The sequence below is a fragment of the Melitaea cinxia genome, chromosome 27 (genome assembly GCF_905220565.1).
Source record: "Melitaea cinxia chromosome 27, ilMelCinx1.1, whole genome shotgun sequence".
In the NCBI taxonomy this organism is placed as follows: domain Eukaryota; kingdom Metazoa; phylum Arthropoda; class Insecta; order Lepidoptera; family Nymphalidae; genus Melitaea; species Melitaea cinxia.
Genome location: NC_059420.1, coordinates 8,363,592 through 8,386,188, shown reverse-complemented (window position 1 = coordinate 8,386,188; position 22,597 = coordinate 8,363,592). Strand labels below are relative to the sequence as shown.

At 45.7% G+C, this 22,597-nt stretch overlaps 1 protein-coding gene across 1 annotated transcript in view; it reads left to right on the top strand.

The window, feature by feature from the left end:
- The first annotated feature begins 201 nt into the window (after positions 1–201).
- The window catches only part of LOC123666947 (bromodomain and WD repeat-containing protein 1), a 41,354-nt gene continuing 18,958 nt past the window's right edge, over positions 202–22,597 (top strand). Inside the window, exons 1-19 of the mRNA XM_045600960.1 lie at positions 202–238; positions 308–381; positions 458–487; positions 619–678; positions 1,635–1,833; positions 2,421–4,035; positions 4,630–4,792; positions 6,786–6,916; positions 8,662–8,748; positions 9,210–9,393; positions 10,140–10,229; positions 11,474–11,670; positions 12,234–12,349; positions 12,833–12,920; positions 13,732–13,852; positions 17,182–17,307; positions 19,757–19,890; positions 21,050–21,134; positions 22,341–22,512. Coding sequence (XP_045456916.1) covers positions 202–238; positions 308–381; positions 458–487; positions 619–678; positions 1,635–1,833; positions 2,421–4,035; positions 4,630–4,792; positions 6,786–6,916; positions 8,662–8,748; positions 9,210–9,393; positions 10,140–10,229; positions 11,474–11,670; positions 12,234–12,349; positions 12,833–12,920; positions 13,732–13,852; positions 17,182–17,307; positions 19,757–19,890; positions 21,050–21,134; positions 22,341–22,512 — 3,709 coding nt within the window. The remainder of the gene's footprint in view (positions 239–307; positions 382–457; positions 488–618; positions 679–1,634; positions 1,834–2,420; positions 4,036–4,629; positions 4,793–6,785; positions 6,917–8,661; positions 8,749–9,209; positions 9,394–10,139; positions 10,230–11,473; positions 11,671–12,233; positions 12,350–12,832; positions 12,921–13,731; positions 13,853–17,181; positions 17,308–19,756; positions 19,891–21,049; positions 21,135–22,340; positions 22,513–22,597) is intronic.

Sequence of the window (22,597 nt, the reverse complement as noted above, 5' to 3'; positions counted from 1 at the left end):
AGTTTACCACACTAAGTGCTGAACTGTTTCACTGACATGCATCTGTTTGACCATGACAGCAAACGCCATTTTGCTATTATTACAGTAGGTTGCATTATCTTTCGTCAACAATGTAATGTTCGAAGCAAAATGTTTGAAGGATTTTAAGATTATTTGTGATGATTGAGGTCTTGTTTGACCGACTATAAATAATTTAGGATTATGGAGGATTTCAACGAGGAGGCCAATGTCGTCCCAGGTGAGTCTAGTGCTTCAAAATCGAGCTAGATAAAGTGTGTACCCTATGTGCGAGGTCGTGTAATGGCAGCATTCCCGGTTTCAGAACTCTACTTTTTGATAGCGAAATTTCTCTCCGGGGGTCCGCTGAAAGAGACTGCGAAGGTAAAATCGATAGAATTATTTGTAAATATTAAGAATGTAACGTTAAAATTACTAATATCGCGTTTGTGTTTCACAGACACTGCTGAAAGAGTTGGAGAGCGTAGAGGTGAGTTTAAGCTTTTGCTAGTGCCGGGTTTAGAGCTTATTGTTGTTTTGGTCGCGACGGCACGTGGTAGCGGCTGTCAAACTCGCTGAAAGTTTACTGAAAAAGTTTTTATGCAATTTTCTCTGTGACAGGTGCTGCCTCGGCGACTTGACTGGGAGGGCGTCGAACATCCCCAATCATTTAATGAATTGGTAAGTTTACAACTTTTAAGCCCGTGAACTTGTGTTTATTTACTTTTTCTCGGTAGATTAGCGATTGGAAAACATTAAATTGCGTAAAAATGAAAAAAAAATCTGATTTGTAATTTATACAGAAATGATCGTGAAAATGCGGTGGAAAAACGTAAAAGATGTTTTGGCGACTTTTCTGTTATTATTTTTTAATATTTTAGCTAATTGCGAAAAAATTGATATATCATGCGTTCAATCTTGCGATCACGTAAGTAAGGCCGCGTTTGTCCTTGTCTATCTTATTACATAACTCGTAAGTAGCGTTGTCTCTCTCTTTCTAACAGCCGAACCTTCATCCACTGACAGCTATTGGCCGATGCCCTGCGAATTATTCCGAAGTGTTACAAACATGGCTGACGTAAAAAGAGCGCCAAATTTTGTATTTTAACTTGTCATTATGATGTTCTTCTTCAAGGGCTATTCTCCGCAACTCGACGTCTCATTGCGCCTATTTTGCGTGTTTTCATCATGATATAATTATACTCGTAGATTCCGTAATATTATGTTATCAACTAAATGAAATATTTGTTAGTACTAATGATCCATGTTGTATCTAGATTAGTTAGTATTAATTTATTAGTACAACTTTAAATTTAAAAATCTATTTATATTTAAATGAATGTTTGTCTGTATGTCCTTTATGGAATCGTAAACTTTGCATTTGATTACGTCATGATCTTCAGCAAAGTGTTGTTCATGAGCCCACAAAGGCTTCTGACTTACAGCTAGTACATAATATTTGTTTATAAAATATATATCTATTGAATGAATAAAATGAAAACAAAGTTTGTAGAGATGTTATAAGTCTATAATGTGCATAATTTTTTAAATTTTTACAGTTATTTGGTGGCTTAGAGGATTGAGGAGTTAATCGGCTTAAGTATCTTCAATTTAATAAGTATTATTCCCTTTTCCAGGATTCGCAATACTCAGAGATATCATGGCGTCGCCTGGCGTCAGTCTGCGAGCGAGCCCTTCGTCTAGCCAGATCCACATCCTGCTTACCACAGCCCGGCACCGATGGCAAGTTGCTGGGTGCTCGCCTCTCACTCCTCAGTGAGACGCTAGTGAGACCTAAGCCACAGTATGCATCGTTTAAGGAAGATCACACTCTCGGTGAGTTGGAATATTTGTAATGTATTTGTTGCTTTTTTGTTCAAGTTAATTACTCTGTTTAATTAAGCTATGTGGCTACGGCAGTAAAGAATATAGCCACCCCCAAAGAAGAAATTACCATACTGGTAGAGAATCTGGAGCATTTCTCTAATATTTGTTTTTTAAATTATTGCTATTGTATTTGTCTTTTATTTTATGTTTTCAAAATTGTTTTTTTTTTTTAATATATATTGTTGCAATTTTATTTTCTAAATTACATAAATACTGTTTATATCCTGAAAAGAAAAAGTAATTCGGGAGGCCTATGTTCAGCAGCAGTGGACTGTGATAGACTGAAGGCTGATAGGCTGAAGCGACTGTTTATTTTGGTGAATTTTGAGTGTGTATAAAAATGTTTGTGAGTTGTATGACTGTTTGTTGAATCTTTTTTATTTTCTTCTCTCTTTATTGTATGTGTAGTATAAAAAAAGACTGGTATTTTGAATTTATGTACTTCCTTAAATACATCTGATGTTGTTCTCCTCATAATTATGATCTCCTCATAATCATAAGTATGAATGGTCTTGTTAATCGCGAACCTGTTTCAGTGCGGCGGCTGGTGTCTCGCGAGCTGGGCGCGGGCGCCCTGCGCGGGGCCGGGGGCGCGGGCCCGGGCGCCGCCCCCGCCGCGCCGCGCCCCTTCCCCGCGCGCCTGCTGGCCGGCCTAACGCTGCAGCGCCGCACGCTGGGCCACCTGTCCGCCGTCTACTGCCTCGCCTTCGACCGCACCGGCCGCTACGTGCTCACCGGTGCCGATGACTTGTTGGTCAAAGTATGGAGTGCTGTGGACGGACGCTTGGTCGCTACGCTGCGGGGCGCCGGTGCGGAGATTACCGACGTATGTGTGTCACCGGACGGCGCGTTGTTGGCCTGTGGGTCTGTGGAGCGCCTCGTTCGAGTGTGGTGCCTGGTCACGGGAGCCCCTCGGGCCGTACTACACGCGCACGCCGGGACCATTACCTGTGTACAGTGGGCGCCTCTCGCGCACTCCGAGCTCCGTTGGCTCGCCTCCACCAGCACGGACGGCTCCGTCGCCTTCTGGACGTGTTCACGTGACGGCCAGTTCCTCTCACAGCCCGTGCAGTACGTGGAGCGCCTCCGACCCGGCGCCTGTCACATGATTTGTGCCGCTTGGTCAGCGGGGGGCGCCTTCCTGGCCGCCGGGTCGGCGGATCAACACGTGAGAGTATACGCGTTAGAGGCGGCGGGTCCTCGCCGCGTGTTGGAGACTCCGGCCCACGCTGACGCGGTGGACTCGTTGGCCTGGGCGCATTGCGGTCTACGATTCGTGTCCGGCAGCAAAGACGGCACGGCGGCGCTGTGGACGTTACACGCCACTCAATGGCGCCACACTCCTCTGCGAGTCGCCGACCCGGACGAGCCCCGAAAGTTGAAGGTGACCATGGTGTGCTGGGACCGTAGCGACGCGTACGTCATGACCGCCGTATCGGACAGTTCGGTGCGCGTGTGGTGCGCGCGAACTTGCGTACAGATCCGCTCCCTGACCGGGCACCGCGACGAGGCTTACGTGCTGGAGGCGCACCCGTCGCTGGCCGGCGTGTTCCTGTCCGCCGGCCACGACGGCCAGCTGTTCGCGTGGCACGCCGAGCGCGACGAGCCGCTGGCGCGCTTCCACAACGTGATCCCGGGCCAGGGCGAGGGCGCGCTGTTCGACGCGCGCTGGGCGGCGTGCGGCACGCGCGTGGCGGCCAGCGACTCGCACGGCCACCTGCTGCTGCTGGGGCTCGGCGCGGGCCACCCGCGCCTGGCGCGCCTGCCCACCGAGCTGTTCTTCCACACGGACTACCGGCCGCTGGCGCGCGACGCGCTGGGCGGCGCGCTGGACGAGCAGACGGAGCTGCCGCCGCACCTGATGCCGCCGCCCTTCCTCGTGGACGTGGAGGGCGCGCCGCACGCGCCCGAGTTCCAGCGCCTGGTGCCGGGGCGCGAGGCGCTGCCGCTGGAGCGCCTGGTGCCGCGCACGCGCCTGGACGCCATGATCGCGGCGCTGGCGGCGGGCGAGGCGCCGCAGCACGGCGTGTGGCGCGGCGAGGGCGTGCGCCACACGGCGGGCGAGTGGCAGGGCCTGGACGTGCCGCTCAGCACGCGCCCCGTCGTGCCGCCGCCCGCCGCCGCCGCGCGCGCGCGCCTCGAGCGCGACAGGTGCCAGCGCTCGCCCTTTATACTTCTATATGATTTGTCTTCTTTTTGAAGCGATAACTTCTCGTGGCAAACGCAGTGTGGGACGTAGGCTGGGTGAGGATTGCGGAAAACCGGGATGTCTGGCGCGAACTATGTCCAACAGTGGACTGCAATAGGCTGAACTGACTGAGTGTTACCATTACTAGATATCCTAAATAAATAAATAAATGAATGTTTCACATTATTGTTACGTAAAATTTTTTTATTTTCGTTTGACGATCGTTGATTACTGCAGTATACCGAATAATAATTTAAACACCATACTTGCACACTTACATATTACTTACATTACGTAGCGATGAAACAAATAGTTTGCAGTTGTCAATTGGATAAATTTTTTATTGCGTTAAAAGAAATCTTCGCTAAGTCCTAGTAAGTCACGCTAGCTTTCCAAGTAAACCAAAAAAAGTTTAAAACTATACAATATCCATTTTATGACCGATTGTACTAAAATTCTTGCTTTTATCAATTTTAAACATACGTATAAAACCGACCAGGATCCGGCTCGAAAGGACCAGGTGACGTCATAGTACAATAATAAATATGGTGTTTCAGCGTGGAGATGAACGAATGGGAGATGTCGTGGTACCGGCGCGAGATGAGGCGGAGGCCGGTTATGATCAGCACTGCGCCCGGGGGCGAGGGCCCGCGGCGTCGCCCCGGCCGTCGACCACGCGCCGCCCCGCGCGCCCGCCCTCCGCCCCCGAGGACCGCGCCGGTACTGACCATTATCCTAGCTTTGCTTATCCGTACTTACTATTGACTGAGGACGGGCACAGCAGGGAATTTCCCGCTCTAAATATGGAGCAGCCCGACTGGAGTAGTACCGGGGTAGTAAGGTCGAGATCTTACAGAAGATCACAGCTAAATAATACTGTTATCTACCTGTGTTATGTTCCTGTGGTGAGTAAGGTGACCAGAGCTGGGGGAATTGGGGATAGGGTCGACAACGCGCTTATCAGCTACGGTAATCGCTTACCATCAGGTGAGCTATACGCTTGTATGCCGACCTATTTATATAAACGAACAAATCTATCCTTACTGGCATCTGAAATAGGTCCAGCCTGCATCTCAGACGCTGGTCTCTTTTAATTGTATATGTATGTAGGATTATGCGGGTATTAAAAAAACAGTAAACACGTTGAATAACTAAATACTACAAAAATCGTAATTGACTAAAAATCGATTCTTCCTATTTTATTAATATTTCAGTTTGTAGTAGCCCTGATTTCTCTTTCGCGGGTTGCGGTTACGATTCCTTTTTGAGTCTGGGTGTAATATTCTTATACTATTAAACGAGCAATTCTTGTATATATATATCTATATAATCTGAATCTCGGAAACGGCTCCAACGATTTTCATGAAATTTAGTATGCAGGGAATTTCGGGGGAGATAAATAAATCTAGCTAGGATTCATTTTTAGAAAATGTCGTTTTATCCCTGTTTTTAGGGAATGAAAAAATGGCTACAATATCGTTAGAATAAGAAGGTAAATTTCGCATCTGTCAATAAAGTTGTAGTAGCTCAGGGGAAAACGGCCGATCGCGCTCGGCCGAAAAGATCATGGTTCGAATCCTCAAGTTTTCCAGATCGATAGTCATTTTTTTTCTTTTTTTTTTTTCTAAAAAAATAAAATCGAATAATATTATTCATATTGTATTAATATGTAATTCGTATTTAAATATGATTTTCAAAAAACACGATTTACTAAAAATACCGAGCTAAGCTCGGTCACCCAGGTCCTTTGTATTTATATATGTATTATTTCAATGTATATTTATCAAAAAAAAAAAAAAAGTTATAACAGTGGGTTGTCACCTATAACAAAGGCATTAAGTTCCTTACCATAGGAACAGACGACCGGGTGTACGTTATAAGATATTTATATTTATTTATATGTAAATAATGTCGATTGAAGAATACATATAAGTATTGAAATGTTCTAGCGACAGAAGTATAATTTTGTTAAATACTAAGTGCCATAAGAAGCGACTAAGGGATAACACAGTTCCACTCCCACCTTGTATCTTAAAAAGCCGACCGATGGCGGGATAACCGTCCAACTGCTGGCTTTGAAATACACAGGCCGAAGACGGGCAGCAGCGTCTTCGGTGCGACAAAGTCAGCCCTGCGGTCACCAACCCGCCTGCCCAGCGTGGTGACTATGGGCAACACACATGAGTTCACGCCATTTTTGGCGCAAACTTGTGGAGGCCTATGTCCAGCAGTGGGATAGGCTGAAGTGATGAAGTGCTGACGTTATGATAAGACTCATCAGTTGTTCACTCAATCATAAATGTAATCAGAGAGACTAAATAAAATATTTTACTATAACCAGTTTTCACTTTTTGCGTTTTTAAAAATGTTTTCATTAAAAACCTGATCTGTGTTCATATCTTCCTACATTTATATAAGATTTTACACTACATAATATACCCATTGAATTTACTTCAGTAAATGTAAAAACACCAAAAAAAAATGAGTGTGCTTTAGACCACACGACTGAAGTAAAACTTCTTTAGCTCCATCTGACTTATATCTCTCTCTCAACTTCCGTTCGCCTCGCCCAATCACACTTTTCGTAACACTCCCGTCACGCATTCACAAGTTTACTCCAAGTCAAGCGTGCGTAAAAAAAGCTTTAATTCACAATATCACCTATTATCCCTTCACTAATAAATATATCTTATTCCAGACACTACGCCTCGAGGACGAAGTACCAGAGGCGATAGAGGACAGCGGCAGCGATACCTCAGATGAATCAGTCCGGCTGTCAGCATCACGTTCATCGAGATCTTCGCGTTCGTCTCGATCATCTAGATCGTCTAGATCATCTCACTCGTCTAGGTCTAGACACTCGAGTGCGGATATGACTGATTCGGATAGGTGAGGATATCATATTCAATTTGTGTTATACTCGTAATTTACTGCTAAGTCGACCACGTTAACATCATTAATGTGGCCGAAGTAAATTAAGTATACATTCTCAGGTCTTTCAAATTTGTATGTGGCCGTATGATAAGTTTCTTCAGCCTGTAATATCCCACGGCTGGGCATAGGCCTCTTACCCCATATTAGAGAAGGATCAGAGCTTAATCCACCACGCTGCTCCAATGCGGGTTGGCGGACATATTCACTACTATGAGTAAAGATCGCTATCAGGTGTATGTCATGTAGGTCATGATAACAAACGGGACCGACGGCTTAACGTGCACTCCGAGGTACGGTGGGGAGACCCCACAAGGATAGTACAAACACCCAGACCACGCCAAATATCTGTATGGCCTATTGGCCAAAATTTGTCATGAGCGGGGATCAAACCTGCAACCGCCAGCGCTACAGTCACAAACCAGTGCTGTGACTGTTGTGCCAACGCGATATAAGTACCAGCTTTCGATTAAAATAAGATTCAACAAAATACTCTGAGTAAAATGTTACTCATAAATGAATACAGTGAAATTTAGAACCTTCTATTTTTTTCCATGGTTGAAAAAGAAAGAAGAAAGAAAGACATTTATTTGAGACACATACACTGCTAACAAACATACAACTAACCCAATGAGAGCACAAATACAATAACAAATAAAAAATAAAGTAAAAATGAAGAGAAAGTGGTCTGCCTGTCACAATTTATATATTAAAAATAATTATCACGAAAAAAAAGTTTTTGTGATTTTCGTTAAATAATAAATAATTCAAAATTGTTTTCAAATATTTTATATTAGTTTTACATAATTTCATTTGATCTTTTCCAGTTCACATTCAGCGAGCAAAAGCGACAGGTAAGTTTTAAAAAAAATATTATAATATGCTAAAGAACATTTTTAGCAGTAACTGACAAAGTTTCAGATAGGATCTGATCTCGGAAACAGCTCTAACGATTTTCATGAAATTTTGTATGCAGGGGATTTCGGGGGCGACAAATGGATATAGATAGGACAGATTTTTATAAAATGTCGTTTTATCCCTACATATCCATACATCAAGTGATTAAGTCGACTTAAAAATAATAACAATGATGCTTATATTCTAAGTGTTACGTTAACAGTTGGGAGTGCAACTTAATGAGTATTTTTATAATAGTCATATCTAAGATTCAATGTAATATTCGGCAGTGAGACCTGAGTCTATATTTTATCAATATGTAATTCGTATTTAATATGATTTCCAAAAAAAACCATTACTAAAAAATACTGAGCTAATATCGGTACTAGTACACCCAGGTACTATCACTTCTTTTATATTTCTTATTCCCAACTGGTGAAATCAAAAATTATAGTTTAATATTTGGGGTAAAATAGACCCAAATAGCTTATTAGTAACTTTGTGTTAGATATACTTTATTACTGACTAATGAGATTATTAATTGAACTTAAATACACAAAAAATTTCAGCCACATTAATCTAGCCATTTAGGAGTTAGTGACAGACACATGTACAGGAGAATTATATATATTAAGATTTAAGCGGGTGAAACCGTGGAGTACATCTAGTAAGATAATAGATGTGCCAAACGGTTTCACCATACCAACATTGATGTAAATGCAGCTAAACATGTGAGGCTCGATAACTGATAAATGTTCCAGTTCGTCCTCCCAGTACTCCGACTGGCAGGCGGGCCCCGCCCTGGCGCCCCCCGCCCGCCTCCGCCGCCGGCCCGTGCCCACCGCCAGGTACACTCGTAACTACCACTTAGGCATGTTTCAAGGCCTGTTTTATAAAGATCTATGACGCACAATCAATCAAAAATGTCATTATTCATAAATTATATTTCGCAAATAGTAATTAAATTAGTGGTTAGTAAAATTTTTTCTCTCGCCACCTGATGGTAAGCGATTACCGTAGCTTATAGACGCCTGCAACACCAGAAGCATCGCAAGCGCGTTGCCGATCTCATCCCCAATCCCACCAGGAGGAAATTATTTTAAGTTAATTTAAACCAAAGAAGAATCAACGAGAAACTTCGCAGTTACTCATCTAATATAATATACAAGACTTTGCATATAAACAAGAATATGTTACACTCACAATTAGACTGAGCCTTGACAAATAATGCCTATTGGCTAATTGGCCAAGAGACAAACTTTGCAATTTACAAATATTTCTCATAAAAAATTATATACATGACCCTCAGGTATAGTCCAAGCACAACAACGGCGAAACGCAACACAACCGCCGCCGGTAGTTCAGCTAGCACAGCGGGACCGAGCACGGAGCTGCCCGAAGTGTACCGAGTCGGAGAATGGCTGACAGCCGTGTCCCCGAGGAAGGCTCCATACCACCCACAGATGGGTGATCACTGCTTGTATTTCCGATTGGTAAGCAATGCTCTAAAGAAATACTGACTAAAATATTGAAGAAATTTTGATTTTATGGCAGTCACCTTAATTATATGATAGAAACTGAGCAGCCCGACTGGGTTAATACCTCGACCTTACAGAAGACCACAGCTAAATAATACTGTTTTCAAGCAGTATTGTGTTCCCGTTGATGAGTAAGGTGACCAGAGCTCCTGGAGGGGAATGGGGATGGGGTCGGCAACGCGCTTGCGATGCTTCTGGTGTTGCAGGCGTCTATAAGCTACGGTAATCGCTTACCATCAGGTGAGCCGTACACTTTTTGCCGAACTAGTAATATATAATAAAGAAGAAGCTCCCGACATTTTGGTGTCGTTGGTTACCATGGTCAAGGATGACTCCTTATACTCAAACGTGACCTTGACTTGACTTTGTGTACTTTAACTTACCTCAGATAATAACACTGCTCTGAAATGTTGTGCTCCTGTGTCAAGGTTGCTGAGTCTATATTAGGTGTAAGGTTCTGATGTTGTATGGATCTATAGGCTAATTATAACTCTTATTTAAAAAATATTCTTTACGCACACTTGACTTGGGAAGTAAGCTGGTGAATGCGTGACGAGAGCGTTACGGAAAGTGATCGGGCGCGGTGAACGGAAGTTGAGAGGAAGATATGAGTTAGTGAAGATAGAAAGAGACAGAGAGTTACGTTTCGTAACTTTTATTTCAGTTGTGTGGTCTAAAGCACACTCGTTTTTTGTTTTCAGGGTCATCAGAGGTATTTCGAGGCGGTGGCCGAGAAAGACTTATACAAAATACACCCAAGGGATAAACCTTGGGAGAGGATACAAATATATGTAAGTGATGGATTATAATTATTTTTATTTGTATGGGGAGAAGTGACGAGTTTTTGTAATAAACAAACTCCTTACTCTTAGGGGGCATCCATTAATTACGTGAACTATTTTTCGATCAGCTTAGACCCCCCCCCTCTCCTTAGGTTTGATGTAGTGAGATTTGCCCCCCCCCCCCATACGTGAGATTCCCCCCCCCCCCCTTACGTGAGATTGACGGGCAAAAATGAACTGTTCAAGTATAGTTTATAATCATCATATATTTCAGTATACTATAGTTAATTTTTTTGTGTTTTCCTGCTGTTTATTTGTTTGTTATAACTTTTTTTTTCAATGTTATCACTGTCCGTGCTGCACTTTTTGCGGTCTGCATATACACGGTGCTCACTGAAAATTAGTGGTGGGGCAATGATGTCTCAACAATACTGAGTGGGCGTCCGATTGGTGACATCACAAATTCATTTTTTTTATTTATATTTTTGTGTAAAGCTTTATTTTAGTATTAGAATTGAATTTTGTTGAATTTTATCTTACGTAAGTTGTTACCATTAAATTTCGTTTTTTTTTTTTATTTTTTATTTTATTAATTAATTTATCTAAATTAAATAAAATTCAAGCAAAAGCGAAATAATTTTAATAGCCATGAGATTAATTTTAGCGGGCAAAATTAACACATTTTTTTTGTTTGTTAATATCTGTTATATTTTATATTTTTTGAAGTTGATGTATCCCCCCTCGGCTTAAATGATTTAATGAGATTTCATTGGAGCGCTCCCCCCCATTCTGAGCTCACGTAATTAATGCAACAAGCTTGCTTACAAGTGGCAGGCAAGTGGGGAAAAAGGAAATTGATTTTGGGATAAAAATCCCGTGTCAAGGTATAAAAACCATAAATAAAATAAGATTTTTTTTTAAAACTAGGTCTTTCTTTTTTGGAAAATTACACTATTTCAATTAGGCTAATGATGGAACAAAATGTGATAAAACTATAGATTCCTCATTCGCTATACTTTTAAAGATTCCTTTCGATAGTAGAAATCATGGGTATTAGGAGTGTTTCATGGTATCTCAGAAATGGTGGCAAAGGATTCTTGAGAGCAGGTTAGGTCTGCCTATCGTACGCCACTAGTTACAATCCAAACATGGTTTTTAGGTGAATGATTTTTAGAAGTAGCTTAGATCCATGAGGTTCCAAAAGTAGAGATGACTGTTAAACATGCCTGATATTAATGAGTTTCTGCCCCCAGGACTGCGAGGCGGTGAAGGTGGTCGGCATCAAGTACGTAATAAAGCCTCCGCGGGTCGTCAGCCTGAAGTTACTCCGGGAGAGAGACTCGCGTGCCTTCACCGTCCGCTACCACGATATGCCCGACGTCATCGACTTCCTGGTGCTGCGCCACCACTACGAGGCGGCCGTGGCGCGCCGCTGGGGTGCTGGAGACAGGTGAGTAGGACGTGGAGATCTTATGTGTTGTGTCCCTATGGTGAGTAAGTTGACCCAAAACTCCTGGGGGCATTGGGGGTAGGGTCTCAAACGCGTTTTTGATGCTTCTGGTGTGGCAGGCGTCTATAAACTAACGGTAATCGCTTATCATCAGGTGAGCCGTACGCTTGTTTGTTGACCTACTTGCATTAAAAAAAAAACTATAACATGTGATGTGTGATGTGACATGGCTTATGTATCAGTAAAAGTGATATGTACATATGTACCGAAGAGACATGTGTGAACCGTGGATACACCCGAGAGAGTTGTGTGTACCAAAATATATTGCAAAACTAAAAACATTTTTCTAACTATTGTTTCTATTTGATTACAACTTATTTCTTTATTAGAAATGGTATGCAGTATATATGGTTCAATTGAATGCCTCCTGTTTGTATTCGTCTTGTATAACGCATATATAATAAAGGTGTAAATATTGACGCTACTAACACGCCGTCACACGTAGGCAGGCGTGTGACGCGTGTGCCGCATAACACCTGTCATGGCCAATGTGTGCGCGCCAGGTTCCGCTGCATGATCGACGACTCGTGGTGGACGGGGCAGGTGCTGGAGCGCTCGTCGGGCGCCGCCGCCGCCTCCAGCTGCAGCGACGCCGAGGCCTGGGCCAACGAGGCCGCCTGTGAGTGCCCTCCCTACCGTACAGTAGTACTATACAAGTGATTCGTATTAACTATGACGTATTTTATACATATAAATGGATTTAGTCATTGTCGAATTCTAATAAATTAGTTGTCCGCTAACCGACTTCACAGACAACCAATTATTTTATGGAATTCACTCCTCAAGAATTGATTTTCATAAAAGGCCCCCGGTGTGAAAAAAATATGAGGAGTATAAGCTACTGAACGAATGACGTTTTTGTTAATGCCATCTATGATGGATGACAGATGGCGTTATTTGATTCGTTTATTTGACTATTTGATATAGTATTAATCTTTTTCTTAGACGTAAGCTTTTTTGTCCCTTTTTAGAGGATCGATCTGAAGGAGTAAATTCCAGTCATCCGTCGGAACTGACATACACCTTTTTTTTTTCATTTTAATTTTATATGGATTTTGGTATGTAATAACTAGTCATAAAATGTATTTTTTGATAATTCCAGCTCATTTCCTATCATTGCGAGTAAGATGGGATAATGGGGAAGTGGAACGACTATCACCATGGGACCTTGAGCCCATAGACCCAGAGAGGTAAGTATCGACTCGTTAGCCACAATGTTTACTACATAATCACTTCAACCTATCGCAGTGCACTGTTGGACACAGGCCTCCCCAAGTTCGCACCAAACATTATGGTGCGAACTCATATGCTTTGCACATAGTCACCATGCTGGGCAGGTGGATTGGTGAACGCAGGGCTGGCTTTGTCGCACCCAAGACGCTGCTGCTCGTCTTCGGCCTCTGTACTTCAAAGCCAGCAATTGGATGGCTATCCCGCCATCGGTTGGCCTTATAAGTTACAAGGTGATGGTGGAGTTGTGTTATCCCTTAGTCGCTTCTTACGATACGGAAGAGAGGGTGTGGCTATATTCTTCACTGCCGTAACCACACAGCAAACTTACTTACTACATAATATAAATAACAATTAAACGTCTAATTTAATAAAAATATCCGTAGAAACAAAATAATCCGTAGTCCTGTCCACAAGTTCGAGCCAAAAATGACGTGAACTCATGTGTTCTGCCCATAGTCACCACGTTGGGCAGGCGGGTTGGTGACTGCAGGGCTGGCTTTATTATACCGAAGACGCTGCTGCCCGTCCTCGACCTGTGTATTTCAAAGCCCAGTTGGATGATTATCCCCCCATCGATCGGCTTTTTAAGTTCCAAGGTGGGAGTGGAACTGTGTTATCCCTTAGTCGCCTCTTACGACACCCACGGGAAGAGAGGGGGTACAAATCAGTAATCGTTATATATCATCTCTCGTTCCCGTTTTCGCACTATGCTCATCCCTCTCTTAATTTTGATCATGACCCGACCCAATCAGTACCGTGCGCGTGCAGGCTGCCGTCGGAGCCGGGCGGCGCGGTGGGCGTGTTGCCGCACGAGCTGGAGGCGGTGCTGGCGCGCTCGCACGAGTGGCCGCCGCGCGCCTGCCGCACCGTCGCGCAGCACATCTCGCAGGTACACGCGCACATCACGCGCACGCACGCACACAACACGCTCACAACACGCTCGCACGAGTGGCCGCCGCGCGCCTGCCGCACCGTCGCGCAGCACATCTCGCAGGTACACGCGCACATCACGCGCACGCACGCACACACCACGCTCGCACGAGTGGCCGCCGCGCGCCTGCCGCACCGTCGCGCAGCACATCTCGCAGGTACACGCGCACATCACGCGCACGCACGCACACAACACGCTCACAACACGCTCGCACGAGTGGCCGCCGCGCGCCTGCCGCACCGTCGCGCAGCACATCTCGCAGGTACACGCGCACATCACGCGCACGCACGCACACAACACGCTCACAACACGCTCGCACGAGTGGCCGCCGCGCGCCTGCCGCACCGTCGCGCAGCACATCTCGCAGGTACACGCGCACATCACGCGCACGCACGCACACAACACGCTCGCACGAGTGGCCGCCGCGCGCCTGCCGCACCGTCGCGCAGCACATCTCGCAGGTACACGCGCACATCACGCGCACGCACGCACACAACACGCTCACAGCACGCTCGCACGAGTGGCCGCCGCGCGCCTGCCGCACCGTCGCGCAGCACATCTCGCAGGTACACGCGCACATCACGCGCACGCACGCACACAACACGCTCGCACGAGTGGCCGCCGCGCGCCTGCCGCACCGTCGCGCAGCACATCTCGCAGGTACACGCGCACATCACGCGCACGCACGCACACAACACGCTCGCACGAGTGGCCGCCGCGCGCCTGCCGCACCGTCGCGCAGCACATCTCGCAGGTACACGCGCACATCACGCGCACGCACGCACACAACACGCTCGCACGAGTGGCCGCCGCGCGCCTGCCGCACCGTCGCGCAGCACATCTCGCAGGTACACGCGCACATCACGCGCACGCACGCACACAACACGCTCGCACGAGTGGCCGCCGCGCGCCTGCCGCACCGTCGCGCAGCACATCTCGCAGGTACACGCGCACATCACGCGCACGCACGCACACAACACGCTCGCACGAGTGGCCGCCGCGCGCCTGCCGCACCGTCGCGCAGCACATCTCGCAGGTACACGCGCACATCACGCGCACGCACGCACACAACACGCTCACAACACGCTCGCACGAGTGGCCGCCGCGCGCCTGCCGCACCGTCGCGCAGCACATCTCGCAGGTACACGCGCACATCACGCGCACGCACGCACACAACACGCTCGCACGAGTGGCCGCCGCGCGCCTGCCGCACCGTCGCGCAGCACATCTCGCAGGTACACGCGCACATCACGCGCACGCACGCACACAACACGCTCACAACACGCTCGCACGAGTGGCCGCCGCGCGCCTGCCGCACCGTCGCGCAGCACATCTCGCAGGTACACGCGCACATCACGCGCACGCACGCACACAACACGCTCACAACACGCTCGCACGAGTGGCCGCCGCGCGCCTGCCGCACCGTCGCGCAGCACATCTCGCAGGTACACGCGCACATCACGCGCACGCACGCACACAACACGCTCGCACGAGTGGCCGCCGCGCGCCTGCCGCACCGTCGCGCAGCACATCTCGCAGGTACACGCGCACATCACGCGCACGCACGCACACAACACGCTCACAACACGCTCGCACGAGTGGCCGCCGCGCGCCTGCCGCACCGTCGCGCAGCACATCTCGCAGGTACACGCGCACATCACGCGCACGCACGCACACAACACGCTCGCACGAGTGGCCGCCGCGCGCCTGCCGCACCGTCGCGCAGCACATCTCGCAGGTACACGCGCACATCACGCGCACGCACGCACACAACACGCTCGCACGAGTGGCCGCCGCGCGCCTGCCGCACCGTCGCGCAGCACATCTCGCAGGTACACGCGCACATCACGCGCACGCACGCACACAACACGCTCGCACGAGTGGCCGCCGCGCGCCTGCCGCACCGTCGCGCAGCACATCTCGCAGGTACACGCGCACATCACGCGCACGCACGCACACAACACGCTCGCACGAGTGGCCGCCGCGCGCCTGCCGCACCGTCGCGCAGCACATCTCGCAGGTACACGCGCACATCACGCGCACGCACGCACACAACACGCTCGCACGAGTGGCCGCCGCGCGCCTGCCGCACCGTCGCGCAGCACATCTCGCAGGTACACGCGCACATCACGCGCACGCACGCACACAACACGCTCGCACGAGTGGCCGCCGCGCGCCTGCCGCACCGTCGCGCAGCACATCTCGCAGGTACACGCGCACATCACGCGCACGCACGCACACAACACGCTCGCACGAGTGGCCGCCGCGCGCCTGCCGCACCGTCGCGCAGCACATCTCGCAGGTACACGCGCACATCACGCGCACGCACGCACACAACACGCTCGCACGAGTGGCCGCCGCGCGCCTGCCGCACCGTCGCGCAGCACATCTCGCAGGTACACGCGCACATCACGCGCACGCACGCACACAACACGCTCGCACGAGTGGCCGCCGCGCGCCTGCCGCACCGTCGCGCAGCACATCTCGCAGGTACACGCGCACATCACGCGCATGCACGCACACAACACGCTCGCACGAGTGGCCGCCGCGCGCCTGCCGCACCGTCGCGCAGCACATCTCGCAGGTACACGCGCACATCACGCGCACGCACGCACACAACACGCTCACAACACGCTCGCACGAGTGGCCGCCGCGCGCCTGCCGCACCGTCGCGCAGCACATCTCGCAGGTACACGCGCACATCACGCGCACGCACGTACACAACACGCTCGCACGAGTGGCCACCGCGCGCCATATAAAAGTTAGTGTATATATTACTATGTGTACAATTTGGTGATTATACTTTGTATATGCAAAAAATCTTAGATCTGTTGCTGTGTGAAAAAAGACACCAATAAATACACATTCGCATTTAATATAAGTATTGTTAACTTTTTTTTTTAATGAAAAACGATAAATCTTGTGACTTATATTGGTAAAAAAAAAAGTAAAAAGGTTGACAAACTGTGAATACGGCTGTCACTACAGCAGTGTGAGCGCAACGGCAACATGTTTATACGCGAACGACAAAGACCAAAGATGAGGGGTCAATGTACGAAATTCTTCGTGCTCCGCGTCCGTGCTATAATCGACTTTCGTTGTGTTTGCTGTAGCTCATGACCCTCACATGCTATCTCTCACTCACGTATAAACTGTTCACGATACACACTAAAAACTTATAACTGAAAACTTACCAATAAAAACTGACCATTGACAATTAAAACCTAAAAAATAATTAGTCACTACCCACTATCCACTACCCACTGAGCTGTATTTACCATTTACAGGTCATGTCCCTCTCAGTAGCGGAGCCCTTCGTGGCCCCCGTGGATCTACAACTATACCCAAGCTACGCGCTGGTCGTGGCCTACCCTATCGACTTGGCCACCATACGTGCTAGATTCGATAACTTGGTGAGTTGACACTGGCTAGAAATTATCCGCTAAGTTAAATGATCTAACGTGTTGCATTAATCTCTAAATCTTTTTTTTATAAACCTAGGTTGGCAAACAAGCGTACGGCTCTCGTGATCTGCAATGCCAGAAGCATTCCAAGCGCTTTGTCAACCCTACCCCCAGTCCCTCCCTCAGGAGCTCGTTCTCCTTACTGTATTATTTATACTTATAGTACCATGAATTTAAAACATCTCTTATTGTAATGGAAATGTTAGACATTAATTATGCATATTAAAAATATAATTCAATTAAAATTCCTTTTCATCATCATCACTACAGCCTATCGCAGTCCACTGCTGGACATAGGCCTCCACAAGTTCGCGCCAAAAATGGCGTGAACTCATGTGTGTTGCCCATAGTCACCACGGTGGGCAGGCGGGTTGGTGAAAAATTCCTTTTATCCAAACAAATTGTAAAGAAGCGTTTCTTCCCATTCTATACCAATAACTTTGAAACTTTTAGTTAATTTATTTACGTTCATCTTATCGATTCAGAGTAAAAAGTATTTATTTTAAGTATACAGACGTAAAAGAACCCCCAACAGCCCTAAGGAGCTCTGGACACCTTACTCACCAATATTAACACAAAAATTATCGAAAGCAGTATTATTTAGCTGTGATTTTCTTTAAGTCAAGGTACTTAGCCAGCTGGGCTGCTCCAGATTTTTAGCAAGATATGTCCTGTTTAGTGTTGCCCAAATTCAGTCTTGGTCTTGCAGTCTTGGTCTTGTTCTTGCGTTTTTGCAAGACCAAGACTAAGAACAAGACCGCGTATTTTTAGCAAGACCAAGACCAAGACTGACCGTGCAAGACTTGAGCAAGAACAAGACATAGCCTGCAAGACTCTTGCGTCTTGCAGCTAGGACTTAGCGCTATTTCACTGAGTAGTTAGGTGTAACAGTTCGGTGTATAGGTAGGTACGCTTAGGAATTCTACACTCACTGAACAAATCTCTGGAATTACCAGAAAAAGAAAATAAAGTATGTGATGAAGATGAAGACGTAATAGACTTTGATAAACTCTATGAATGTCCCTCGACGTCATCTGGATCTTGTCTTCAAGGCTTAGTGATAGACGAGTTGGAGGAGTACCTGAGAAAACCATGAACTGCCAGCTCGGAAGACATTTTAGATTGGAGGACGCATGAGACAGAGTATCCGATTTTATCGAAAATGGCCCGTGATTTTCTCTCAATACCTGCAACTTCAGTACCTGCTGAGAGGTTATTTTCTAAAGCATCATTAGTAATTAGAAAACATAGAAATAGGTTAAGTGATGAGTCAGCCAGATGGTTACTTTGTATTAATTCTTGGTCAAAAAAATTGATATAAAGTATCATAACCTAATGATAAAGCTGTTGATTTGTGTTGTATTTTATTTTTTATTCAAATAAATGATAAATCGTAAAACTCTTTTATTAAATTTCTTATAAGTTGAGGGTTCAATCTCTTTCTAGACAGATAAGTATTGTTCTTTAAAATACAGTCAAGTTATTGTAATTAATTTGTTTTTTTACATGTTTTAGCAAATGTAAGCTTATAAATCATAAATGTTTATTAAGAAACAGTTACTTCCATGGAAAACGACATATAGGTCAGTTGATTTTTCGAATTTCTTATCAAATCTTTAGTTATTTATTAATCTGCTTGATCTTTACTATGGCTATGTTAATTCAAGCTCACAATGTTCCAATTCTAATACGTTTTTCTAAGATTTAAAGTAAACTTTAATAAATAGTAATAGACTAATAGGTAATTGCAAGACTTGCAAGACTCTTGCTGCAAGACCAAGACCAAGACCAAGACTGGGAGCGCAAGACCAAGACCAAGACCAAGACCAGGTGTATTGGCGCAAGACCAAGACCAAGACTGGCTAAGTCTCGTCTTGTTCTTGCATTTGGGCAACACTAGTCCTGTTGTTATCTACCTCACTATAATCTTCCCTGATGGTGATGTGGGATGTGGATCAAGCCGATTTTTCAAAAAAAAAAAAAAACATTGATTAGAGCGCTGAAAACATATAGTAATTTTGACCAAAGTTGAGCATAGAAAATCTCTTGATATAGGGCACAGCAGTTAAATTCTTTGTTCAAAGTCTGGAGTTATTTCATTGATGAAATGCCTGCACCATACAGAAGATCGCAGACAAAAGCACTGCTATCAAATTATATTATGTTTCTGTAGTAAGGTAGCTAGAGATTGCTGCTATGCTGAAATTCTGGTGCTACAGGCGTCCATAGCAATAGTAACCGCTGACCATCGGGCAGAAGATATGCCAAAAAAAGTTTTGTCAAGGATTCTATCGAAAGTTGTCTAAATTTGCAATTTAGCGGAAAAACGCGTAAAATACCAGTTGCCGAAACCAAAAAATCAACCAAATTCCATACTTAACATAGCTATCGTCCCCAGTTCTACCGGCGTCCAGCCGCGGCTCAGTTCGACGCCCGCTGGCTGGCCTCCAACGCGGAGCGGTTCAACGAGCCGCACTCGCCCATCGTGAGGCAGGCGCGGCTTGTCACGGACCTGCTGCTGCACATCATCAGGTAACTGAAACCCTGAACAGGGCTTAGGATACTGTAACCTAGAATTCTGTCGGGGCCACTGCCTGTGACGCTGTGGTTATGGAAAACTGGGTACCCGATTGCTGGTTAAACAAGTGGAATGTATCTATTAACGAATTGTATATTAATATCTTTACAAATAAATAAAATTGTCTGTTTGTAATATTAAAATAACCGCATGTTACTCAACACATATGGATGTATACCCCGTGTACACATACCAAAATAACATTTTTTTTTTATAATTTCTGTCTGTCTGTCGGTCTGTCTGTCTCTTTGTTCCGGCTAATCTTTGAAACGGCTGGACCAATTTTGACGGGGCTTTCACTGGGAGATAGCTGATGTAGTAAGGAGTAACTTAGGCTACTTTAATTTTAGAAGTTTGTTTATTTTATAACTCTACAAACTGAACAATAACTTTTTTGTTAAATTCCACGCAGACAATGTCGCAGGCACAGCTAGTAAAGTATTAAAAAAAAATACAGTTGAATGGACGGCTCGGCGTTGTGGGTAAAAGAATAATAGTGACGGCTCGGCGTCGTGAGTGCCTAGTGCGAGTTTTGTTTAATCCGCCTCGCTATAACGGGCGTAAATTTTAACTTCATTTTGTATGGGAAATTCGACATTTCAACCTAGTTCTCGCGCTTGCCGCTAGATGACTCTGTATCGATTGTATCGTATTCTATTCTTTATCGTCTAGGCTGCACTGTTTAAATTCCCATACAAAATAATCTTTATTTATTAATTAATACTTTATTGCACAATGCATTATAGAATTATACAAAAGGCGGGCTTAATGCTAAAAGCATTCTCTACCAGCCAACCTTAGGACGTACAAGAGCAGACGTTTGTAGGTGTGCAAAATCGAGTATTAGTAAGATTCAGATAAATAAGAAAAAAGGGAGGTAATATAAAGTAACGTTAGTGGCTTAGTATATACATGAGCAAATAATTCATGGCCTTGTTCATGAAATGTTTTTCATTCGTAAGGTTTTGTATGCCTGGCTAATAAAAATGCAATAAAAATCATCTTTTTATTTTTTGTGATCATTAATTCGTTGCAAAGTTATTTTAAAACTTTGATATCGTCTAAGATATTCATTGAAATCGAATGATGTCAAGTAAATCGTATTTGTTTCAGTAACTGGGAAACGGTGGACGTGGTGGCGCAGTACCACTCGCTAGCCGCCTCCTACCACTCCTCCGAGGACGAGGTCATTGAGAAGGTAAGACGTTTTATTAATTTGCTATTTGGTACTTGGAAATTATTACAAGAGTAGTTTAATTTTATTTTTATAAAATTAGTTCCTCATTATCATCATCATTTCAGCCGATCACAGTCCACTGCTGGACATAGGCCTCCATAAGTTCACGCCAAAAATGGCATGAACTCGTGTGTTTTGCCCATAGTCACCACGGTGGGCAGGCGGGTTTGTGATCGCAGGCTTTGTCGCACCGAAGACGCTGCTGCCCGTCTTCGGCCTGTGTATTCTAAAGCAAGCAGTTGGACGATTATCCTGCCATCGGTCGACTTTATAAGTTCCAAGGTGGGAGTGGAACTGTGTTATCCCTTAGTCGACTCTTACGACACCCACGGGAAGAGAGGGGGTGGCTATATTCTTTAGTACCGTAGCCACACAGTAGTTAAAATTAGTTAAAGATCGTTTATCTGTAAGAAGATAAACGTGTATCGTTTTGTAAGCGTTACTTCTGATTTTATGATATTTCTTTAATGTTATGAAATAATTAGTAAATATAATTACAAAAAACACTAAATCAAAAAAAAAAAATGATAAGATCAAAGGTAAAAAGACAACAAAACAAATCAATATAATAAAAGACCATAAGTCATAAGAAAATTAAAAACAAAAGTTTTCAAATAGTTCTAAAAAAATGTCAAAATAATTATATTATATATACTAATATCGTCCGCGACTAAGTGCTGTGCCCCAATAAGGTATATCACTTAGCTTGGAGTTGGCTTTCATAGAAACAAAATCCACGCGTCACGAATTACGAATTTTTAAACGTCCATACTACGTTGAATACGCTGGTTTTGTGTTAAGTGTTACAAGTTAAGCAACGTCGGGCGCGGTCAGTACTTGGATGGGTGACCGCCCGGGAACACTTTTTTTGTAAACTAGTTTTTTTAATTATTTGTAGATAGATGGGAGAGTCCAATGCTGCCACATTGGATAAAACTCTATGTGATTTGAAAAAAAAATGTATAAATATAAAAACTATTTTATATTTATTCTCTGTTATTGTACTAACACTAGGTTATAACAAACATTGTTACTAACACTATATGGGCTAGTCCCGAAATAAATATCATTATTATTATTATTATTAATCAGTCTGCCAGAGGAGTTTCTCTTCTGACATGTGTACTTCGTACGCACGCACTTTAGTAATGCTACACGCATGCGCAGAAGCCGCGGCGCGCGAGCCGGACGCGGGCGGGGCGGGCGGGGCGCGCGGGGCGGGCGGCGGGCGGCGCGCTGGGCGCGTGGCGCTCCGCGTGCGGCGCGCTGCTGCACGAGCTCGGCGCCTCCGCGGACGCCGAGCCCTTCCGCGAGCCCGTGTCGCCGGCGCAGGCGCCCGGTGAGTGGCGCGCGTAACCAGTGGAGCCCGCTGTATATATATATATATATATCGTTTCAGCCTGTAACATCTCACTACTGGGCTT